Below are 22,881 nucleotides of genomic sequence, written 5' to 3'. Positions count from 1 at the left end.
GAACTTTATGTAAATGAAATCATACAGTATGTACTTCTTTGGCTTGTTTCTTTTACCTAGCTTAATGTTTTTGATATTCATCCATGATGTATCAGTTGTTCACTCCTATTTATTGCTAAGTAGTGTTCCACACAATGCGAGTTTACCTTGGGTTGCCAGATTTAGCAAAAACAAACAACACACAAGAAAACACAAAGCTGTTACATTTGAATTCAGAAAAGCAATGAGTTTTTTTTTAGTATAAGTATGTTCTGTGCAATATTGCTAAAAAATTATTCATTATCTGAAATTCGAATTTAACTGGGAATCCAGTAGTTCATCTGGCAACTCTAGATCTATCACAATTTGTCCGGGTGTGGTGGTTCACACCTGTAATCCCAGCACTTTGGGAGGTTGTGGTGGGTGGATTGGTTGAAGCCAGGAGTTTGACACCAGCCTGGGCAACATGGTGAAACCCTGTCTCTACAAAAAAATACAAAAATTAGCCAGGTGTAGTGGCATGAGCTACTCAGGAGGCTGAGGTGGAAGGACTGCCTGAGCCTGGGAGCCTGGGAAGTCGAGGCTGCAGTGAGCTGAGATTGTGCATTGCACTCCACCCTAGGTGACAGAGTGAGACCCCATCTCAAAAAAAAAAAAAAAAAAAAAGGAAAAAGAAAAATTAGATCTATCATAATTTGTTCATTCAACTGCTGATGAACACTTAAATTGTTTCCTATTTTTGGCTATTATAAATAAAGCTGCTATGAATATTCATGTACAAGATATTTTTGTGGTCATGTTTTCATTTCTTTTGAATAAATACCTAGGAATAGAATGCTGAGTCACAAGTGTATGTTTAACATTATAATAAACTGCCAAATTGCTTTCTAGAATGATTGTACTGATTTCACTTTTATTTGAATGAATGAGAGATCTAATTGCTTACATCATCACCAAAAGTTACATTTGTTAGTCTTTTTAATTTTGGCCATTCTAAGAGTGTAAAATGGTATCTCATTATCGTTTTATTTTAGAGTTCTCTGGTGACTAATAATGGTGCATATTTTCAATGTATGTATTGTTCATTTGATTCTTCTTTTGTAAAATGTCTGTTCAAATTTTTGCCCATTTTTAATTTCTATTTTTTGTCTCCTCATCAAGCTATAGCAGTTCTTTATATATTCTGGATTCATGTCCTTGTCGGACATGTATATTATAAATATTTTTTGTGCTCTGTGTCTTGCCTTTTTGTTTTCTAAATGATGTCTTTTAAAAAGGAGGTTTTACCTTTAATACACTCCAGTTTATCTTTTTTTTATAGTAATGCTTTTCAGTCTAAGAAACTTTTGCCTCTCTCAAAGTTACAAAGATTTTTTCATAAGTTTTAATTTTTGAAGTTTAAGCTTTACAATTTTGGTACAAGGTCTATGGCAAATTAATTTTTGTGTGTGATGTAAAGTAAAGGTCACATTTTATTTTTTCCACAAGGATAACCAATTGTTCCAGCACCATTTGTTGAAAAGATATTTCTTTCCCCCACTGAGTTCCATTCGCCTTGTCAAAAATTAACTTAGTAGATATTTGTGAATCTATTTCTGGTCTCTCTGTTCCATTGTACTGATCTATACAACCATCATTATGCCACTGCCACAATCTTAATTGCTGTCTTAAAATTAGATATTTAGGTCCTCCAGCTTTGGTCTTTCTTTCAAAATTGTTTTGGCTATTGTTGGTCTTTTGAATTTCCAAATAAATTTTGGAATCAACATGTCAATTTCTACACATACACATAAAAACTGGTGAGATTTTGATTGATAAAGCACAATATTTATATATCAACTTGGAGACAATGCAAATCTTTAAAAATATGGAGTTTCTAAATCAATGAATAAGGTACTTTCTATTTCTTTAGATCTTTTCATGTCTATCAGCATATTATAGTTTTTACTAGAAGACTTGCACGTCTTTCATTAAATTTATTCTTAAGCATTTTGTCTGTTGATGCTTTGTGAATATTGCTTTTTATTTTAATTTCATTTGTAACTGTTGCCGTTATTTAGACATCTAGCTTTTTTGGGGGGGCTGAGGGGAGGTGCGGGGGAGCAGAGTCTTGCTCTGTTGCCCAGGCTGCAGTGCAATGGTGCCATCTCAGCTCACTGCAACCTTTGCCTCCTGAGTTTAAGTGATTCTCCTGTCTCAGCCTTTCGAGTAGCTGGGATTACAGGTGTGCACCACCACGCCCAGCTAATTTTTTGTATTTTTAGTAGAGACAGGGTTTTGCCATGTTGTCCAGGCTGGTAACAAACTCCTTTCCTCAAGTGATCCACCTGCCTCAGCCTCCCAAAGTGCTGGGATTACAGGACTTTATTTCAAAAAATGCCCAGCTGTTTATATTTCCTTATTAACCTTTTAATGTCCTTAGAATCAATAGTCATGTACCTTCTTTCATTCCTGATACTGGCCATCTCTCTTCTCTCTCTCTCTCTTTTTTCAGCTTTGCTACAGTTATACTTTTTTTTTTTTTTAAATCTTTTCAGTGAACCAGCTTTTGGTTTCAGTAATTGATGTTTTTCAGTTTTTGGTTTTACTGATTTCTACTGTAATTTCTATTTACTTAGTCTTGCTTGTTTTGGGTTAATTTGCTCTTCCTTCTCTAGTTTCGGTAGGTGAAAATTAGGTTTGCAGGCTGTAGATCTTTTTTCTTTTCTGAAAATAAGCATTAAATACTATAAGTTTCTCTCAGAGCAATACTTTAACTATATCTCACAAATACTAATACATTGTAGTTTCATTTTGATTTAGTTCAGAATAGTTTTTCATTTTTCTTGAAATCTCTTTTGTGAGATATATATTCTTTAGAAATATTTTTTGTGATTTTTCAAATATTTATGTAGTTTACTTATATTATGGTCTGAGAACATATTTTCTATGTTTTCTATTATTTGAAAGAGCTACAGTTTTGTTTTGTTTGTTTTGATGGCCCAGAATATTGTTTATTTTAGAGAATGTTGCATGTGCACTTGAGAATGTATTCTGCTGTTGTTGGCTGGAATGTCTTATAAATGCCAGTGAAATCTAGCTGCTTGTTAGTATTGTTCATCTATATTCTTACTGATATTCCACCTGCTTGTTCTATCAAGCACTGAAGGCCTCAACTAAAGTTGTGGATTTGTCTTTCTCCTTTCAGATGTATCAGTTTTTGCTTCATGTATTTTGAAGCCCTTTTCTTAAAGAATAAACTTTTAGGATTATGTTTCTTGCATACAGGCCATATTTGTCTGTTTCTTTGCATGTCTGGTTTTTGTAAATGATGTACTGAGTACTGTGATTGTTGTGTTGAAGAGACTCTGAGTTCTGTTTTCTTCTGAAAAACAAAAAAAAAACAAAAAAAAAAACAAAAAAAAACAGTGCTGATTTTTGTCTCTAGTAGGCAACTCAAGCACTGACTGATCTTGAACTTGTGCAATCTTCATTTTAGGTTTCCTTGGGGTGAATTTGTAGAAAGCCACATAACTTGGCAGAACACAACCTCCAAAACCTCTCTTCTCTGACCAAGCATCTTGTTATGGCTTGGTCTCAGGGTTTGTTAGGGCAGGTAGATCTTACTCTAAGGTGTGGTCCTGACTCCTAAGGTGTGGCTTTTTTGGTGTTTTAGCTACTCGCCTGGGGTGTTGAAAAGGTGTTAATGTGATCTCTCCATTCCAGCTGCGCTGCACTTTCAACACCCCCGCAGCACTGCCTGACTTCTATCCAGTGTTCCGCTTGCAGCTTTATGGCTGCCACTCTCTGGTGAGCCTTGGGTAGGTAGTCTTATCCTCAGACAAGGATTCCTGAGGGATGCCCATACAGACTGGGCTTCTGCCCCTGCCTCATCACCACAGGTGATTTCTTATCATCTTTCCAGCTGCCTAAGCTGCCCTGAAATTTGATCTTTGCCTTTCAGCTCAGTGTTCCCAGACAGAATTCATGGAGTACCTTTATGAGATTCCTGTCTGTTAGGAATCAAGTCTTTCATTACCTCTCATCCAATGCATGGAAATGACTGCCCTTGGCCTCATATGTTTTTTCCAATTTCATGGTTGTTTATGAGTGAAAGGCTAACCAGTATCAGCTAATTATTATACATTAATTTTAAAATCTGTGTATATTATAAGGGAAGTAATGTTATACATTTTTTTTTACAATAGCTTTCCCCAATTTTTTACCTACCTAAATTAGCCACTTCTGGAACTTTCATTCATTATTGTGTTTCCTCATTTTTCTGGTTAGCTATGGCTGTGGAATTTAGGTTTCATCATGATAAGCTACTATCTTTAATTTATTTTGGTTATATCTTCTGAATTTATTATTAGATTTATAGCAAGGGACATCTTTGTGTAGTATTTGGCTTTTGGTAGAAGCAAGTAGTAACTTACAGGGTATGATTTAAGAGGCATCAGAAAGCTCCCTAATTCTAAGTGGGAAATGAGAGCATTGATGTTTTAAGGAAAGGAAGTCATTGAAAGGGGCAAAACATCAACAAAAGGAAATGTGTGTTCCCAAAGATTTAAGAAGCACCTTAAATCTTTAATGATTTTGTTGGCCTAAATATGTCCTGATTATGATCCTAAATAATGGGGACAAGAGACAATTACTGGCATAACAAATTTTTTAAATTAAAAACCAAGAATAAAATTATTACAATCCGTCAAGTTTGGTTTGTGAAATATGCCCATTAAAATAAACATTTCTGTTATTGTGACCCTCTGGGATGGTGGAATTTTATATGTATTTTAATTGCAAATCTCATCCTTTCATATGTCACAAGGTGCTCCCCACAACAATTTCAGGTGATGCTGAGGATCTAATACTTCAGGAAATATTTTTTAAAAAAGGCTTTACAGCACCCCATTAATTCTAAATACCCATTAAGATCTCATAAGTCTGGTTAGCAATAATTTTAGCTTACTATATTGCTTTCCAAATATGATTTCACTCTTTTGGGGACAATATTGCTTCCAAATATGATTTCACTCTTTTTTCCCATAAATTCTCACTCTGTTGCTCAGGTTGGAGCGCAGTGGTGTGATCTCAGCTCACTGCAATCTCCACCTCCCAGGTTCACGTGATTCTCCTGCCTCAGCCTCCCTAGTAGCTGAGACTATAGGTGTGTGCCACCACACCCAGCTAATTTTTTTGTCTTTTTAGTAGAGATGAAGTTTCACCATGTTGGCCAAGCTGGTCTCAAACTCCTAACCTCAGGTGATCTGCCTTGGCCTCCCAAAGTGCTGAGATTACACGCGTGAGCCACTGCACCCGGCCTGATTTCACATTTCTTATGCAATGTTAGCTTCCTGTGCTTTAAAAAATGATCATAGTTTTTCTTGTGGTTTGTCACAGAACCAATCTGAACATTATGTGTATGACTTTCCCACTCTCAGCCACAAGATGGCCTTGCAAATAAACATTTTAGACATAATTTCTCAGCTTGGTCTGATGATTTTGTTTCATATTTCTTTGTTATGCTTTAACATATCTTTCATTTTTTTCTTTTTCAATTGCAGAACAAAATATGATTCTTTTCAATCTGGCCTTTCAATGATGCATTTCTTCTTTTGGTTGTTTCTATGCATTCTTCTCTACAGATGTTTCATACAGGAGTGTCCAATTTTTTGGCTTCCCTGGGCCACATTGAAAGAAGAATTGTCTTGGGCCACGCATTAAATACACTAAAATTAACAATAGCTGATAAGATTTTAAAAATCACAAAAAAACTCATAATGTTTTAAGAAAGTTTACAAATTTGTGTTGGACCTCATTCAAAGCCATCTTGTGCCACTGGTTGGACAAGCTTGTTCTAGGACAATCCAGAATTTAATCACACCCCTACTATTCTGCATCAGTTGTTGTTTCATTACCTTATATTAGAATGTTGCAGTGCTGCCACCATAAGCTAAGGACACAGGCTGCACAGTGTACTCACATTAGGAAACTCCATGATAAAATCATACGCATTTGCTTCCCTTGCTGCTCTCTCCATCTCTTCATCAGTCACATCATCTCGTCCATACTTGATATTGTTACTGATGGTGGTCCCGAACAAAACAGGCTCTTGACTAACCACTCCAATATGGTCTCGATAATGCCGCACATTTAAAGCTCTGATGTCATTCTCATCCACCGTGATCTGCCAATCCAAAGAATGAACCATGTTGTGATGCCTTTTACTGTATTGATTTTAGGGTCTTTCATACTAGACCAAAATATAAGCTGAGAAGTAGCATATTTTAGAAATCAAAGACTGACTATATTTTGATAAAATATTTCTAACATATATATTGTCCGTAGACTTTTTCTGGTAGATGAGCACCAACAAAACTGAAAAAGAATAATTGGCCTAAAACCTTGCCAGATCATCTGATTATCTTTACTCTAAGATCCACAAGTTAGATATTATAAAGATACATACTCTAGGTTCCGCAAATGTTATTATGTAGACACATACAAAAAACTTCAATTTTGGATGTGACCCTTACACTTCTTCTAGGAAATAGCCGCCATTATTTCAACATCTCACACCTCTGCAAAAGACAAAAGTGTCTCCTATTCATTGCTATACATGATAATAAGTGACCTCTGGCTTCTCCACAGGTGGTGCCATTGCCAATTACCCCAACATATTCCAGTGACAGAAGCCAGGGTTTGGTAATTCTAACTCATAGAGTCTCTATTTCTTACCAACCCTTGTTTTCTGTCAGGGCATGGATATTCTATGCAACTCTTTTCTACACATAACACTCATCTAATAATTTATGTAGTCACATGGGTCTAGGATACTCCAAATGAAAACTATGAAGTAAAATTTAAATAAAGCCAGGCTCTAAGGGAGTAGATTTTCTTTTAAAAATAACTGTTGAAACTTTGAACAGAAGCATTAAGAATTAATCACTTTTGAATATCACTGTCTTATCTTCTATGCCACTTACAAGGCGGAGAAAGTTAAATGCAACACTGTAAGCTCCAAGAAAAAAAAAAAGAAAAAGAAAAGTGGAGATGTTTTCTACATCATTCTTCTGGGACAAACTTTGAAATTCTTGATAGGTGCTGGGTACAGATGTTAATACGCTATTTTTTTCTCCACAACATTCCCTCCCTTCTAACATACTATGTAGTTTACTTATTTTTTTATTGTCTGCCTCTGATTATTAGAATGTAAACTTCATGAGGGCAGATTTTTATCTGTTTTATTCACCTAGGTATTCTCAGAACCTAAAACAGTGCCTGACACATAGTGGGCTCTAAATAAATATTTGCTGAGTGAATGGATACAAAGGAAAGAAAACAATATGGCTTCTCTCCCAGCTCTACTGTTGAAAATGAAAAGTTACAGAGCTGCCAGCCCTGCGCTGTTTCCAGATTCCATTAGGTGGACTGTGCATGGTTTTGCTAGCTGCACTTACAAAGCCATCATCCGGATCATATAACCTCTGCAGAAGATGGACTACCGTACTCTTCCCACTGCCATTGGGACCAACCAAGGCGACTGTCTCTCCAGACTTAATTCTGAGATTCAGACCTTTCAGAATCTATTGGAATGTATGGAGGGAAAATCATAAAACCACAATAAGAAGATGATGGACACATTTTCAGAAAATGAATACATAATTATAACCAAAAACAAATTCTTCTAAAAACAAATTTAGATCTTGTTATGTTTGTTTCATGTACATGTATAATAATAGCCTGAATAATTTCAGAAAATAGTAGTAAAAGAATCTATCATTGTCTCTCTATGTAAAGAGGAGAACTAAATTAAGAGTACTTCAGAATATTAACTAGTAAACTGTTCACATTTTCAACTAAAATATTTTATATGAATTTTGACTATCAAGTTAATGAAAGTCTTAATTTGTAACAAGTAAATGAGATCTTGCCAGATATTTTCACAAGCTATTTAATGAAGCTCCTCCTTAGGACATACTAACATAATTGCAAAGCATATTCTAAAGGAAAACAGCTGGCAAAGTTTCTTAGTGGCTCCCGATAGATGAGAGTTTATCATTAGAAAACTTGGTGGGCTCATGGTGACCCATGAGGGAACATTTTAAACATTTTCTCAATGACTGGGGTTGCTACAGCATTTAGTGTGCCAGGGACCTGCAATGTGGGTGAAGCCTCACAAGAATTACCCTCTCGAAATGACAACAGTGATCCTGTTGAGAAATTCTCACCTATCTTTGCTTGCATCTGTATGTAGTTAGCCCTAAACAGGGGAATCTCCCCTTGAATTCTCTTGCTTTGATCTCACCATTTGTAAAGCAATGGACCCTTTGCATAAGCCAAACATAAAACCTTCAAAGGGCCAAGCCGAGAAAAGTTCTCTGAAGGAGGTGAGAAATCGGGGACCACCAGTAGGAGTACCTCTTCTCACACCTGCACTTTTACTCTAGATTTGGTTTCTGGTCATTCCTTGAAAGAATTTGTTCTATTTATTTAAAATAGGTGGACCCCCCCCCCCCAATTTCATTCTTTAGTTTAACAAAAAGGGTTATGTTTCAAAAGTTCATTTTAAAAATAGTTGTTTAAAACCCAAAGAACACTTTCCCATGCAATATAATGGCACAATTGGTGCTGAAGTCCCTAGGAAGCCAATCCAAATACAGTTGCAAAATGTAGTTTGAAATACTGTACAGTTAAGAAAAATGGTGGAAGTCAATACTATACCAATAATGGTAATCGGTAATTAAGTAACAACTTTCAAAAATAAAGAGCTTTGAAAAGAGAATTTCGATCAAAGTTTTAATCAGAAAAAAATAAGGAAGTAGGAGTAGGTAGGTCTTTATACAAATTCTGTAGCAGACATTAGAAATTGATCACACTAGTAATTTTATCTATTTCACTTAAAATCATGTCTTTTTCTATGAAGCCAGTGTTTTATTAGTAATCGCCTTGTGCAATCTTTAACAACAACTACTTTTTTGGTAAATACACTAATGAAGTGAAAGGGGGAAGACAATAAAAAAGACACACATTTTCACAAGAACTTGTCAAAGACTGAATGATGGAGTAGGATAAACTGCGTGTGTGTGTGCGTGTGTGTAAAGGTGATAAAGTACTAGCCACAATTGCTGGTGCAGTAAAAGCCCCAGGAAAGGAAAAAGGGAAAGGCACATGTGCATAATTCTCCTAGGTTAGAGACGAGGGGGTTAAAATGAGTATGTTGAGTGGGGTAGCATCTAGGAACCACCAACAGGTGGCAGCGTCAACCCAAGACATTTAGGTGTGTTCCCAAACCCAGAGTAGAAGAATTTCACGGAGCTGAAAATGCTTTAGTCAGTTGAATATAGAAAGAATGCTGCAAAATATAACTAGTTGATCCAGAGTTATTTGTCCATTATTTATCTACCTCCTCAAGTCTCTAAGCAAAGTAGCCAAAATCTTGGAAAAAAGTGATCCTAAGTAATCATGTCACAGAAGATCTTGGCCAGTGGAAGATAATATCAGAAAACTGCACAATTGTGTAATTTGTTTTAACCTACCTTGATAGATGGTCTTGATGGATAATTGAAAGAAACATTTTTAAATTCCACGGTTCCTTCTATGGATTCAGGTTTATATCCAGCTGTGGAAAAGTTATCTATACTGGGTTTCTTGGAAAAACAAAGGAAATGTTATAAATCTTCAAAGGAGTAAACTGACAGTCTCTACATTTTAAAAATAGTGTAAGGATGGTTTTCTTCCATGACAGTTTCCTTTCTGCTTTAGAAGTGCATTGAGTTAGACATGAAGGTTTCAATACAACACAATATCCTCTTAGAAAAGAATTAAAGGCAGTCTCTCTTTCCCATAAACAACTGGCCAACATTAAATTTGTCCATCCTATTTTTTTAGTGAAAACGAGTGTGTATGTTTTTTTGTCTCCTTCTTGCAGTAATGATAGTTATTCTTCAAAGCAATAAGAGGTCTTACCTTATCAATAACCTGGAAAATATTAAACGCAGCTCCTCGGGCTATCGCGAAGGTTTCAAAGTGAGGGACTGCTGCTCCAATGCAATAACTACTATGGATGACACTAAAGAAAACCTACAGGAACAAACAAAGTGATATTTATCTTTCTGCAGTTATATAAGAAAGACAATAGAATGTAATATATAATTATTGGTTTAGGCTCACAGAGAGATATTAGAGGAATTAGGTAAGAAAGAATGGAAGATATGACCAAATAAAAAAGAAACACAGATTACACTTGATCTTAGCCAAAAGGCCGAGAAGCGATAGAAACACAGATTAATCCAAGTATCCTTGGCCTTTTCCTAATAAGGAACAGCTTTTGATTATCTCATAGTCTTGTGGTTATCACATGCTGGGATGTGTGACCAGAAAAATCTGCTAACTGAAGTGTGCTGGCCATGTATAAACCCCATGGTGAGTTGCACTCCCCTCCTTGTTGGGTGACCCCTCGAACTTTAAAAAGAAAAATTCAGTAGATTTTATTGGCTCAGAGACATTGTACTGTTTTCACTCAAACGGTTTTTGAATTTTTGTATTAGGGGACAGCTGTCCATTTTAAGACAGACTCATCTCTGCAAAAAGTCAAATAAGAAAAGAATCCCTCAAGCTAGGAGCTCTTATTCCTATCATATAGATGAGGATACTTAGGCTTAGTAAGCCAGATACCCAGCCACACATAAACTGAGGAGCAAAGATGAGTGAAAAATCCTTCATGCTCACATTTCACTTTATATGAAATAAATGAATAGCTAAAAGTCTTAATTATGAATGCCTCAAATTCAAAAGATGAATTTAATGGAAAGAAGAGAAATCTATAAGAATGGAAAGGCCAAACAAGGATCAAAGTATAAAGAGCAGATCATTTTGGTTCCTCAAGACAAATGTTTCTTAATCCTGAACTGATCTGTTTATTGTTGTAACTTAAGAGGATAACTGAATAAATTATCATTTAACACATAACCCATAAGAATTTAAAAGTCTCCAAACTGTGATATTGGACAGAGCTCTATGTAGTCTGTTTTTTAAATTACTACATGCTGAAAGGACAGAGGAAGAGGAGGTGAGTGCAAACTCTACAGACCATTTCCAGAGAGAAGACATTTAGCAAGGTGAATGCAGAACGCCGTCTGATCTCAGCCCAGATAAAAGGAAAAGTCTCACAAGAGAATGGCCTTTTTCACTGCTAGATTAACAAAACTCAGTGTATTTCCCAGTGGAGAATTCAATTATGATTCTTCCATAAGCGGAATGCAGATGCTTGACACAGCGAGGACACTAAAACATGCTGGATGAATAAATGCTGTCAATTCATAACTATAATTTAAAGGTGTATACAGATAATTTGAGGGAAACAAATATTTGTTTAATAAAAACATCCATCTTTGAATATTTATCTTCAAAGAGGAGTTTTGGCTAAACTAGGTAAGGAAAGATTATCCAGGCCTGATACCTTGTTCTCAAACAAGACTTACAGCAAGAACAGTCCCGATGGTATATCCAGGTTCTCCATTAAGAATCAAGGAGGTTCCATACCAAAAAGCAAGTCCATAGGTTCCATTCATAAAGAAGTACACAGCACCAAGAGACACTTTTGAAGCTATAGTCCTTTTTATGCCAAAATCCTTTGCATCTTTGAGATTCTGTGTATACCTTACAAAAACAGAACACAACTTAGTAGCCACTGGGGAAAATAAAACCAAGCATATCTTGTTATATTTAAAAGGACAGACCTTTGAAGTTCTTTCTCCTGGGCCCTAAAGGCTATGACTGTTCGGATTGATGACAAGACTTCTTCTGCCACAGCCCCAGCTTTGGAATAGGCACTTAATTCCTTACTGGTCAATGAGATGACCATCTGTAATAAACCACAACCACAGTTAAAAAATGACTCTGTGTAGTAATAATGTTCTGAACATTTAAGTCAGGCAGAATTTGAATTCTAAGTAGACTAATGGTATTTTTTTAGACTCTATCTCTGTATTTTTAAAAATTTGTCTTCAAATACTAAGAGGTAAGATTTCAGAGAGAAAAGGGAAAATATCACTATTGGTGACTAGACAGGTTTACCTGATTTCACATGCCCTTTTCTCCATTATATGTCCCATTTAATAATCCTTTTACAATTTTGTAACTAACACAACAGTTCCACAAAAGGGAACAGCGGGGATACTGCCTTCAGAGCTGTGAATTCATAACTATTGCCTATTCGCATAGCAAGTCTATCCACGTAAAAAATATATTCCACATAATAGGAGCTGATTTTATATAAGACATGCTTGGATAACTGTTAAAGTGAGAGAGTAGCAGAAGCTGAGTAATACTCATTATTTTCTGAATTCACTTACTAAAGATAATTATTCCTATAGTAGATCACTAGAGGGGAAACACCACCTGGCACAAAGCCTTGTACTTAGCAAGTATTTAATAGATAATTGTCAAGTTGAATTGAAGGAAGCTAGAAGCCATCCACTCTGGTATCGCATCCTTTGGATAACTCTGACCTTCACCTGCTTCCTCTCCATGATCAATGAATACAATAATAGAATTTAGACTACCCACTGCTATTCCTTTACAACTCCTCATTTACTTCTCTTCTGTGGACGTTAAGGTTCTGATCTTACTAACTTACTGCAGGCAATCTTTCTACTGAGATTTCCTTCCTCATTTCAAATAAGTTGAGGATGAAGATTTTGATAAAGGCTACAAAGTCAACACTCGGAGTCACACTAAGTAAAGACATGCTGTCCAAATCTCCAAGCCTATTGTTAAGGGATTAGCCCATTATAGAATATTTTTATTGCTGAAAATTCTTGTTTGGTTGAATTACTATATTGTTAGTAAATAAACTCTGGAAATTTTAGGAACTGGATTTCCATAAAGAACGATTAGTGTTGCCAAATTTAAAGCACTGTGCCTCCGATCTAGAAGATGAGTATATACAATGGTAGAATTGCCAAAAGATATGATTTGAAGAGTAATATTATAGATACATTTGTTGTTTTTAGATTTCACAGAGTATTGGTTTCAAAACCAGGCTGTAGATAAGATTACAATTTTGTGTTATACTTACAGCAAAACAGTGCTAAAAATGTAATTTAGAATGCGAGTACGTAATTTGTTTTAAAAACTGAAACATATTTTGTAGTACATAAAAATAGATATTAGCAGAAATCTGAAATGTAATTGAAAGCCTTACTGAAATATAAACTTGGCTGGGTGCGGTGGCTCACTGGCCTGCAATCCCAGCAGTTTGTGGGGCCAAGGTGGGCAGATACCTTCAGCCCAAGAATTCGAGATCAGCCTGGGCAACATGATGAAAATCTGTCTCTACAAAAAATAGAAAAGTTAGCTGGGCGTGGTTGCCTGTAGTCCCAGCTACTTGGGGTCTGAGATGGGAGGATGACTTGAGCCTGGGAAGTTGAGGCTGCAGTGAACCATGTTTGCACCACTGCACTCCAGCCTGTGTGACACAGTGAGACCTTGCCTCAAAAAAAAACTTTACATATATACATAAACTTTAAGAGGATGATATAAAAAGGTGTTTATTGTTTTAGGATTTTCTTATTCCATTCTACCCAGTGAAATGAATCGTAACATGTTGATCTGTGAATTTAGAGCAAACAAGTCTGTCCCAACAGCAACAACTAAACATCACATGTATAATGACATCATACTTTATCCATGCTACCACTTGAAGTTGTGTTAGACTGCTAAATGAAGAGAAATGTTTTCAATGTTAGTAAGCTATTAAAAACATTTCATCTTAGCCAAATAACTTGAAGATAGAAAGGGGATTAATGGTGAACAAAATCAAAAGTATTCGTGGTGTATAATATCCCTTTGTAGTTTGGGACATGGCAAGTGAATAGAAAAGCCATTTTTGGACAAACTCAGTGAGTCATTTAGTCCACACTGCTGCTTCCATTCAATATTGCATTAGCCATCTCACTTACCCTAGAACATGCTGCCGCTGAAGCCATTATAAGAGGAGACGTGGATAGAGTCACTAGGGTGAGTTTCCAGCCCTTCACCAAACCAACTGCCAGGCCAATCGAAAAAGTAGACATGTTTTGAAACAACAGAGCAATCTTATCTCCAATACCATCACTGATTTTGTCAATGTCACTGAAACAAGCAAATAAATGTAGTTAGGTCATTTACATGTCACATATGAAAACAAAGCTAACGTACTACAATATCATCCTCTTACTGTGTCATGCGAGTGTTAAGTTCACCGATGTCACAGCTATCAAACCAGCTGATGTCCTGTGCCAAAACTGAATGAAAAAACTGTTTTCGAATCCTCTTGGTCTGTCGTGCTGCAGTTATAATCCACAAGGAAATCTGTATGTAACCAAAAATCAAGGCGGCAACACCTATTCCAACATAATACAGGGTCAACCTGAAGAAAGAGTATTAGAATGTGAGACTGAAGCGCAACATTTTTCTCTTGTTACACACAAAAAAAATCGATCACAGTATTTGATTGAGGAAATTTATGCTAGAACTAGAAAAAGAACTAAAAATAACATGCCATGAGAGTGAAGTGCATTGAATGTAATGATCTAGGTTTCCTGGTAAAACATAGAGTGTATCTTTTACATTATTATCAGAAATTAGTATTTTAAAACATTCTTGCTACTTATATCTTCTTTCAGTATTTTTAATACTTTCATATGAAAAAGTTCCATTGAGGCAATCAAGGTAATTGTAGGTGGAACTGGAGGGTAAAAAAATAATGATAGCAGTCAAAAGCATTTGATAAAAAGCTTAAAATCTATACATAGTCAGCCCCAAATTCAACTTAAGGAATTCACCCTAAGGTAATATATACAAAGATTCATCTATATAACTGGTCTTTGCAGCATTTGTAACAATATAGAAAAGCTGAAAACAATCCAAATATTGTACAGTAGGAGATCAGATAAGAAATGTAATTATTTAATAAATGTATACTGAGTGCCCACTATGTGTGAGGGTCTAGAGACACAGCCATGAACAAGATAATAATCCTCCAATTCTGGCAGGAGGCAGACAATACACAAGGAGAAAAAAAAAATAGGTTTTTCTAGGAAGGAAGTAAACGGGGGATAGGCCACAGAATAACTGGTGAGTAAACATGGGTTGGGAGAGCTAGTGCAGATAAATAGAGTGGTCAAGAAAAGTTTCTGTGAGGAAGTGATATTATAGCTGGGATCCAAAACGTGAAATTAAGCCAGCCATAAAAAGAGCAGGAAGTGCATTCCAGGGAGAGGAAAAACATTTCTCCCAGGAGAGACTGAGTCAGAAAAAAGTTGTTTAGCACATTCCAGAAACAAAAGAAGTCCAAAGTGGTAAGAAATAATGAGGCTGGAGAATTTGGCATATTCTAGGGTTTTTACAGTGCATTGTTCATGTTTTATTCCAGGAGAAGCAGAAGATCTTTGGAAGATCTGAGCATGGGATGGCATTATCTGTTCAACTTTTTAAAAGACTACTCCAGCTTCTCTGTGGAGAACGGATGAAAGCAGAAATAATGGAAGCAGGAAGTTCTGTTAAGAAGCTATCGCCCTGGCCATGGTGAGAAGAATGGGGGCCTGGATGAGGATCATGGCGGCCTACATGCAAAGAAGCAGATAGATTTTAGGTGTATTTTGGAAACAAAAACTGCCAGACTAATGGACGCCCTGAACAAGAACAACCAACTTTCTCTGCTAGACACATGACGGGGAAGACTGTCAAAGCAAAAAGCTCCATTCCTGCCTCCAGTGACACCTATCTTGAAAAAGAAAAGTCCTTTCCATTCAGTCCTCTAGATTATGAGAATTTGACCTGCCTGAAGAGCATCAGACTGTACAACCACCTTGAATGAAGTACCTTTCATGATTCTTGCTGAGAAGAGAGAACTTGAACAGCTGTTACAGGTAAGCCCCCGTTTGCCTATGAAGATGTTCTCTCTACTGTGGGGATCTAATCAGTCACAGTCTCCCTCAAGCATACTATAGACCCAGGATGTTCAATTGCCACCTGTTTGCTCTAGCATGGATATCTAGATTTCTTAGTGCTTTATAGTTTATTTGCTTTTTTAAAAAGACGGGATCTGGGTATGTTGCCCAGGCTGTCCTCAAACTCCTAGGCTTAAGGAATCCTCCTGCCTCAGCCTCCTGAGTAGCTGGCACTGATGGTACATAACGCTGGGACTACAGGTGCACACTAGTGTTTTATAGTTTGTGTGTGTGTGTGTGTTTGCAATAATAAAATAATCTTTGTTTAATAGATTCTTCCTGAAAAAAATGCCAATGTATTGGATATGAGGAATGTAGGAAAGAGAGAAATCAAGAATAACTTCTTAGGTTTTGAGTTGAGCAGCTGGTGATGAGGGTATCACTTATAGATGCGAGAGACTGGGACAAAGACAAGATTTGCAGGACATAGAGTTCATATTTAGACTTGTGAAGTCAGAAATGCCTGTTAAACCTCGAAATGGAGATCAAGTAAGAAGCTGAAAATGAGAAATGGAAGCACGAGAGAGGGGGTCTAGGCTGGGGATGTGGATTTGAAAGCAGTAACTTATAGGCAGGTGGTAATTAAAACAAAGGGACTGGCTGAGAACACCCAGGAAGAGGAACAATTAAGTGTAGGTAAAGAAGAGAAGAGGGCCAAGGACTGTTAGTGACTCTGCAAAGATGTAGCTTGGGATGAAGAGAAAGAATCTGCCAAGAGGCCAGTGAGGTAGTTGGAAATCCAGGAGAGTGAAGTACCAAGCAACACAGGAGAGGAAAATACAATTGATGCTCATTATTTGAAAATTCTGTATTTGCAAATCTGCTTCCTTGCTTAAGTTTTTTTTCTAAGTCCCAAGTCAATACTTGTGGTGTTTTCATGGTTATTTATGGACATGCACAGAGTGGCCAAAAACTTGGTTTGCCTGATGCACACGTACTCTGCCTTCTTGTTTCAGCTCTCGTACTGTAAGCAAGTGTTATTTTCGTGGTCTATTTAGTGCCAAGTTTTTCTCATTTTTGTGCTTTTTGTTGATGATTTTGCTATTTGTAATGATTCCCAAGCATCACGCTGAACTGATGGCTAGTGCTCCTTAGTGCAAGAAGGCTGTGACGTGCCCCGTCTAGAAAACAGGTGTGTCAGATAAGTTTCATTTGGGAGTGAGATATAGTGCTGTTGACCATGAGTTCAATGTTAAAGAATCACCAACACACATTAAACAAGGTGTCTTTAAAAAAAAGCACACATAAAGTGAGGTTGTGTATTATTTGGTTGACGAAAAATTTGTCACCAGAGGCTCACAGGATCCTAACACTGTATTTCTCCTAAGAGTAATCTTCAGAATTTGATAATTCAATTTTCACAGAAACTTTAATAGAACATTAAGTATCATAAATAATTTACTGTATTTTCTAGTAAGAGGGACTATTCAAGGATAGGATGGAACACTACAGGCTTAATAAAAATAATCTTGTTGAATTTTTTTTAATGCTGTGGGGAAAAGGTTTGCAACAATCAAATAAAATAAATGTAAGATGAATACACTGAAAACCACAAGACATTATTAGGAGAAGTTAAAGAAGATCTAAATAAATGAAGAGACAATCCATGTTGATGGATTGGGAGACTCAGTGTTGTTAAGATGACAATCTTCCCCAAATTTATCTATAGATTCAATGCAATCCCTGTCAAAATTCTCCTGTGTGCTTTCCTGTAGAAATTGACAAGGTGATCATAAAATATATATAGAAATGTAGAGAACTCAGAATAGCCAAAGTAATTTTTAAAAAGAAGAACAAATTTGGAGAACTTACACTTCCTGAGTTTATTTATTAAAACTATAAAACTACAGTAATCGAAACAGTGCAGTACTGGCATAAAGACAGACATGTCAATAACTGCAACAGAGCCGAGGGAACAGAAATGGACCCTTACATTTATTGGCAGTTGATTTTTAGCAAAGGTGCCAAGGCAATTTAATTGAGAAAAGATTGTTTTTTCAACAAACGGTTCTGGGACAACTGGATAGCCACACGCAAAAAAAATAAATTTAAACCATTACCTCACATCATTCACAGAGATTAACTTGAAATGGATCATACACCTAAGTTTAAGAGTTAAAACATTGAAATTTCAACAGGAAAATGTAAAGGAAAATCTTCATCATCCTGGGTTAGGCAAAAAATTCCCACACCCAAAAGTGCAATCCATAAAATAAAAACTTAGTGAACTGAACTTTACCAAAGTTAAAAACTTTGTCCTTCAAAAGAAACCTCTAAGAAAGTGTACACTCTGACAGATGGGGAAGAAATATTTGCCGATTGTATATCCAACAAAGAACTTGTAATCAGAATTTATAAAGAATTCTTACCACTTAATAATAAGACAAATGGCACAATTTAAAAATATGTAAAATATTTGAATAGACTTTTCACCAAAGAAAATATATGAATAGATTAAAAAGTACATTAAATGCTCATCATTAGTCACTAGGGAAATGCAAATTAAAGTCATATTATAATACCCCTTCATACCTACTACAATGGCTGTAATAAAAAAGGCAGACAATAACAAGTGTTGATGAGGACATGGAGAAACTGAAACCCTCAGACACTGCTGGTGGACAGTAAAATGGTGTAGCCACTTTGAAAAAACACTTTGGCAGTGTTTTAAAGAGACAAACCTAAATTTACCATATGACCCAGCAATTCCACTCCTAGGTCTACTCAAGAGTAATAAAAACATATGTTCACACAAAGAAGTGTACATCAGTGTTCGCAGAAGCATTATTTGTAAATAGCCAAAAAGTAGAAACAATCGAAATATCCATCAGCTTGTGAAGAGATAAACAAAATGTGATACAGCTTTGCAATGGATTACTACTAGCAATAAAAAGGAATAAATTACTCCTACATGTTACAACATGGATGAACCTCAAAAACAGTATGCCAAACAAAAGAAGCCAGGTACAAGAACCTTACATATTATATATTTCCATGCATATACAATGTCAGTAATATGCAAATCTTTTGAGATGAAAAGCAGATAAGGAGTTGCCTCAAGCTGGGCATGGGAATAGGGATTGGTTGCAAATGAAGATCTTTGTAGGAGGATAAAAGTGTTCTAAAAATATTGTGATGATGGCTGTACAACTCCATACATTTACTAAAAATCATTAAGTTGCACAATTAAAACTGGTAAATTATATGCTAAATAAATTATACATCAACAAAGATATTAAAAATAATATAAACAGTACAATTGCACTAAAATTATATATGTACCATTATACATGTAAATATACTATAATATAAACAGAAATTAATATTTTTATCTATTAGTGTTGGGATTATGTATAAGTGATTTAATTGTCTTCTTTGTGCATTTGTATCTTTTCACATTTTCTGCAGTGAAAATATGATTTAATCAGAAAAAATAATTTAAAATAATTTTATAGAAGCCCTGACTCACTTTTTAAAAAACTATTCCTTATAAACAAACAAACAAAACAACACACTCGAGTTTTCCACATGGAAGGACTCTACTTATTAACTCTACATTCATCTAGTAATCAGACTCCCAAACTACCTGGGATGGAGAAGAAGAATTTTAGTAGCCCCAGAGCCCAGGCAATTAATTTTGCATCAACAAATGAAGCCACCCTTGAGGCCTTAGCTTTCTGATTCCAAAAGTCACCCACATTAAGATTGATTTAATGGCTTCATTTATTGAGCACTTACTATATGCTAATCTAACACGGAGTTAGCTGTCTAGTTTGCCGCTTCTCTTTCAAGTAGGTTATGCTAGATACATTAGAAGTAGCAAAAGAAAAGGATTAAGTTGCTTAGAAGTTCACATAGAATTAAGTAATCAAGGCCTGGCATGGCAGCTCACGCCTATAATCCTAGCACTTTGGGAGTCCGAGGTGGGCAGATCACCTGAGGTCGGGAGTTCAAGACCAGCCTGACCAACATGGAGAACCCCATTTCTACTAAAAATACAAAATTAGCCAGGCATGGAGGCTCATGCCTGTATTCCCAGCTACTCACGAGGCTGTGGCAGGAGAATCTCTTGAACCCGGGAGGCAGAGGTTGCAGTGAGCCAAGATCGTGCCATTGCACTCCAGCCTGGGAAACAAGAGCAAAAACTCCATCTCAAAAAAAAAAAAAAAAAATTAAGTAATCAACTTTTGGCAGCAAAAGAGGAGGCATCATGTTGACCAGCAGTAGTCCTGGCACTATTTAGTCATTCCAATCTGGAGTCAGCAAGAAAAGATTCAACTATTTTTAGAAAAATTTTCTGAGAAATAAGACAGGGGCATAGACTTAACATTAAAATTATAAAGCTGAGTCACTTTCTTTGGAAAATAACAGGTAGAATAGAATTCTTTAGTTCCTGATTATTACAGATGGAAGAAGTACTATTACCTTATACTCAAAAAATTATGCAAATCAATGCGTCCCCAAAATATGTTCATTAAAATATTAGTTCCACAGATGCTAATCAATTTTAGCAGAAATAAATTACTTTCCACAATCAAATATTAGGAGGTTTGGAAAACTTGGATTAAACCAAGCTAACTAAATGAAGCCTTTACTATCCGTATTTGTCATGTATGTATCCTATGTATCGGATAGAAGGCTGTCATAGATAATGTTTTCCAAACCAATTTGACTGAAGAGTCTTCTTTAATATGTATCTCAAATATTTCAAAAATATTAACATACTGAATACATTAATAGTTATAATTAATAATAATGTACTGAATATTATACGTAATTCCTTCCTTCCTTTTTTTTTTTTTTTTTTTTGATGGAGTCTTGCTCTGTTGCCGAGGCTTGAGTGCAGTGGTGTGATCTCAGCTCACTGCAGGCTCCAACTCCCAGGTTCAAGCGATTCTCCTGCCTCAACTTCCCGAGTAGCTGGGACTACAGGTGCCCACCACCATGCCCAGCTAATTTTTGTATTCTTAATAGAGACGGGGTTTCACCATGTTAGCCAGGATTGTCTTGAATTCCTGACCTCAAGCGATCTGCCTGCCTCAGCCTCCTAAAATGTTGGGATTACATGAGTGAGCCATCACAGCTGGTCTCAGTAATAAATTTCTTATTTAAATGAGTCTTAAAAAAAGAAATAATGGTATAACAAGTACTATAAAAGGTAAGTATGTTTCCTTATAAATTTAGTAGCCCTTAAATAACTGTACATAGACATATCTTTTCATCTTATTGTCCCTTTTATTGTCTACGTTTAAATGGATGCTCCTATTAAAAAAATTTTAAACTTTTTGTAAAAAAAGTATCCTTCGTGACTGTACATCACAGCCCTGCTTTAATACTGTAAGACCAAAAATTCAGTATAAAACACTACCCTAGATCCTAATCAAGAATTTTCAAAAGATCCAGTATAAATAAATTTTATGTAAAATTAGCTAAGAAAAGAACTTTAAGCCAAAGAAAGTTGAGGCTGCAACAAAACCCAATTCAAGGGAGCATCATTCACATTGTAGCCCAGAACAACACTATCCAATAGAACTTTCCATGATGAAAAAAATGTTCAATATCTATGCTGTACTGTATGGCAGCCAGCCAGATATAATTATTAATACTTGACATGTGATTGAGAATGAGAAACTGAATTTTAAATTTTATTTAATTTTAATCAATTCATATTTATAGTCAGAGCAATCAAGCAACAGAAAGAAATAAAAGGCATCCAAATTGGAAAAGAGAAAGTCAAATTATTTATTTGCTGATGATATGGTCTTATACCTAGAAAACCATAACAATTCCACCAAAATACTCCTAGATTTGCTAGCAAATTCAGTCAAGATTCAGGTTATAAAATCAATGTGCAAAAATCTGTAACATTTCTATACACCAATAATGATCAAAATGAGAATCAAATCAAGAAATCAATCCCATTTACAATAGTTACAAAAAATATCTAAGAATATATTTAACTAAGGAATTAAAAGATCTTTACAAGGAAGACTACAAAACATCAATGAGAGGAATTGTAGATGATACAAACAAATGGGAAAACATTCCATGCTCATGGATCTGAAGAATCAATATCATTAAAATGACTTTACTGGACAAAGCAATCTATACATTCAATGCAATTTCTATCAAAATGCCAATGTCATTTTTCACAGAATTAGAAAAGACAGTCCTAAAATTCATATGCAACCAAAAAAAAAGCCTTTATAACCAAAACAACTATAAGCAGAAAGAACAAAGCTGGATGTATCACACTACCTGATTTCAAATTGTACTACAAGGCTATAGTAACCAAAACATCATGGTACTGGTATAATAATAGACACATAGATCAAGGAAAAAGAATAGAGAACCCAGAAATAAAGCCACATACCTACAACCAATTGACCTTCAACAAAGCCAACAAAAACATACACTGGGAAAAGGACATCCTATTTAATAAATGGTGCTGGGAAAATTGGAAATCTGTAAGCAAAGGAATAAAACTGGACCCCTATCTCTCACCATATACAAACATCAACTAAAGATGGATTAAAGACTTAAATTTAACACCTGAAGTGATAAGAATACTCGAAGAAAACTTAGGACAAACTCTTCTGGACATTGGCCTTGACAAAGAATTCATGACTAAGACTTCAAAAACAAATGCAACAAAACCGAAAATAGACAAATGGAAATTAATTAAAAAGCTTCTGCGCAGCAAAAGAAATAATCAACAGAGTGAAAAGACAACCTGCAGAATGGGAGAAAATATTTGCCAACTATGCAACCAACAAAAAACTAATATCTAGAATCTACAAGGAACCCAAACATCTCAACAATGACAATAAAATAAACCTTAATAACTCCATTAAAAAGTGGGCAAAAGACTTGAGCAGACACTTTTCAAAAGGAGCCATACAAATGTCCAAAAAGCATATGAAAAAAT

At 35.7% G+C, this 22,881-nt stretch overlaps 1 protein-coding gene across 1 annotated transcript in view; it reads right to left on the bottom strand.

The window, feature by feature from the left end:
• The window catches only part of ABCB5 (ATP binding cassette subfamily B member 5), a 129,568-nt gene that overhangs the window by 95,278 nt on the left and 11,409 nt on the right, over window positions 1-22,881 (bottom strand). The window contains exons 5-12 of the mRNA XM_008978731.5: window positions 14,180-14,371; window positions 13,923-14,094; window positions 11,700-11,824; window positions 11,442-11,619; window positions 9,928-10,041; window positions 9,498-9,608; window positions 7,419-7,544; window positions 5,942-6,145 (exon numbers count right to left, since the gene is read on the bottom strand). Coding sequence (XP_008976979.3) covers window positions 5,942-6,145; window positions 7,419-7,544; window positions 9,498-9,608; window positions 9,928-10,041; window positions 11,442-11,619; window positions 11,700-11,824; window positions 13,923-14,094; window positions 14,180-14,371 — 1,222 coding nt within the window. The remainder of the gene's footprint in view (window positions 1-5,941; window positions 6,146-7,418; window positions 7,545-9,497; window positions 9,609-9,927; window positions 10,042-11,441; window positions 11,620-11,699; window positions 11,825-13,922; window positions 14,095-14,179; window positions 14,372-22,881) is intronic.

This window comes from Pan paniscus, chromosome 6 (genome assembly GCF_029289425.2).
Source record: "Pan paniscus chromosome 6, NHGRI_mPanPan1-v2.0_pri, whole genome shotgun sequence".
Lineage (NCBI taxonomy): Eukaryota > Metazoa > Chordata > Mammalia > Primates > Hominidae > Pan > Pan paniscus.
The sequence above is the reverse complement of the archived record's forward strand: the minus strand, read 5'-3'. Positions and strand labels throughout refer to the sequence as shown.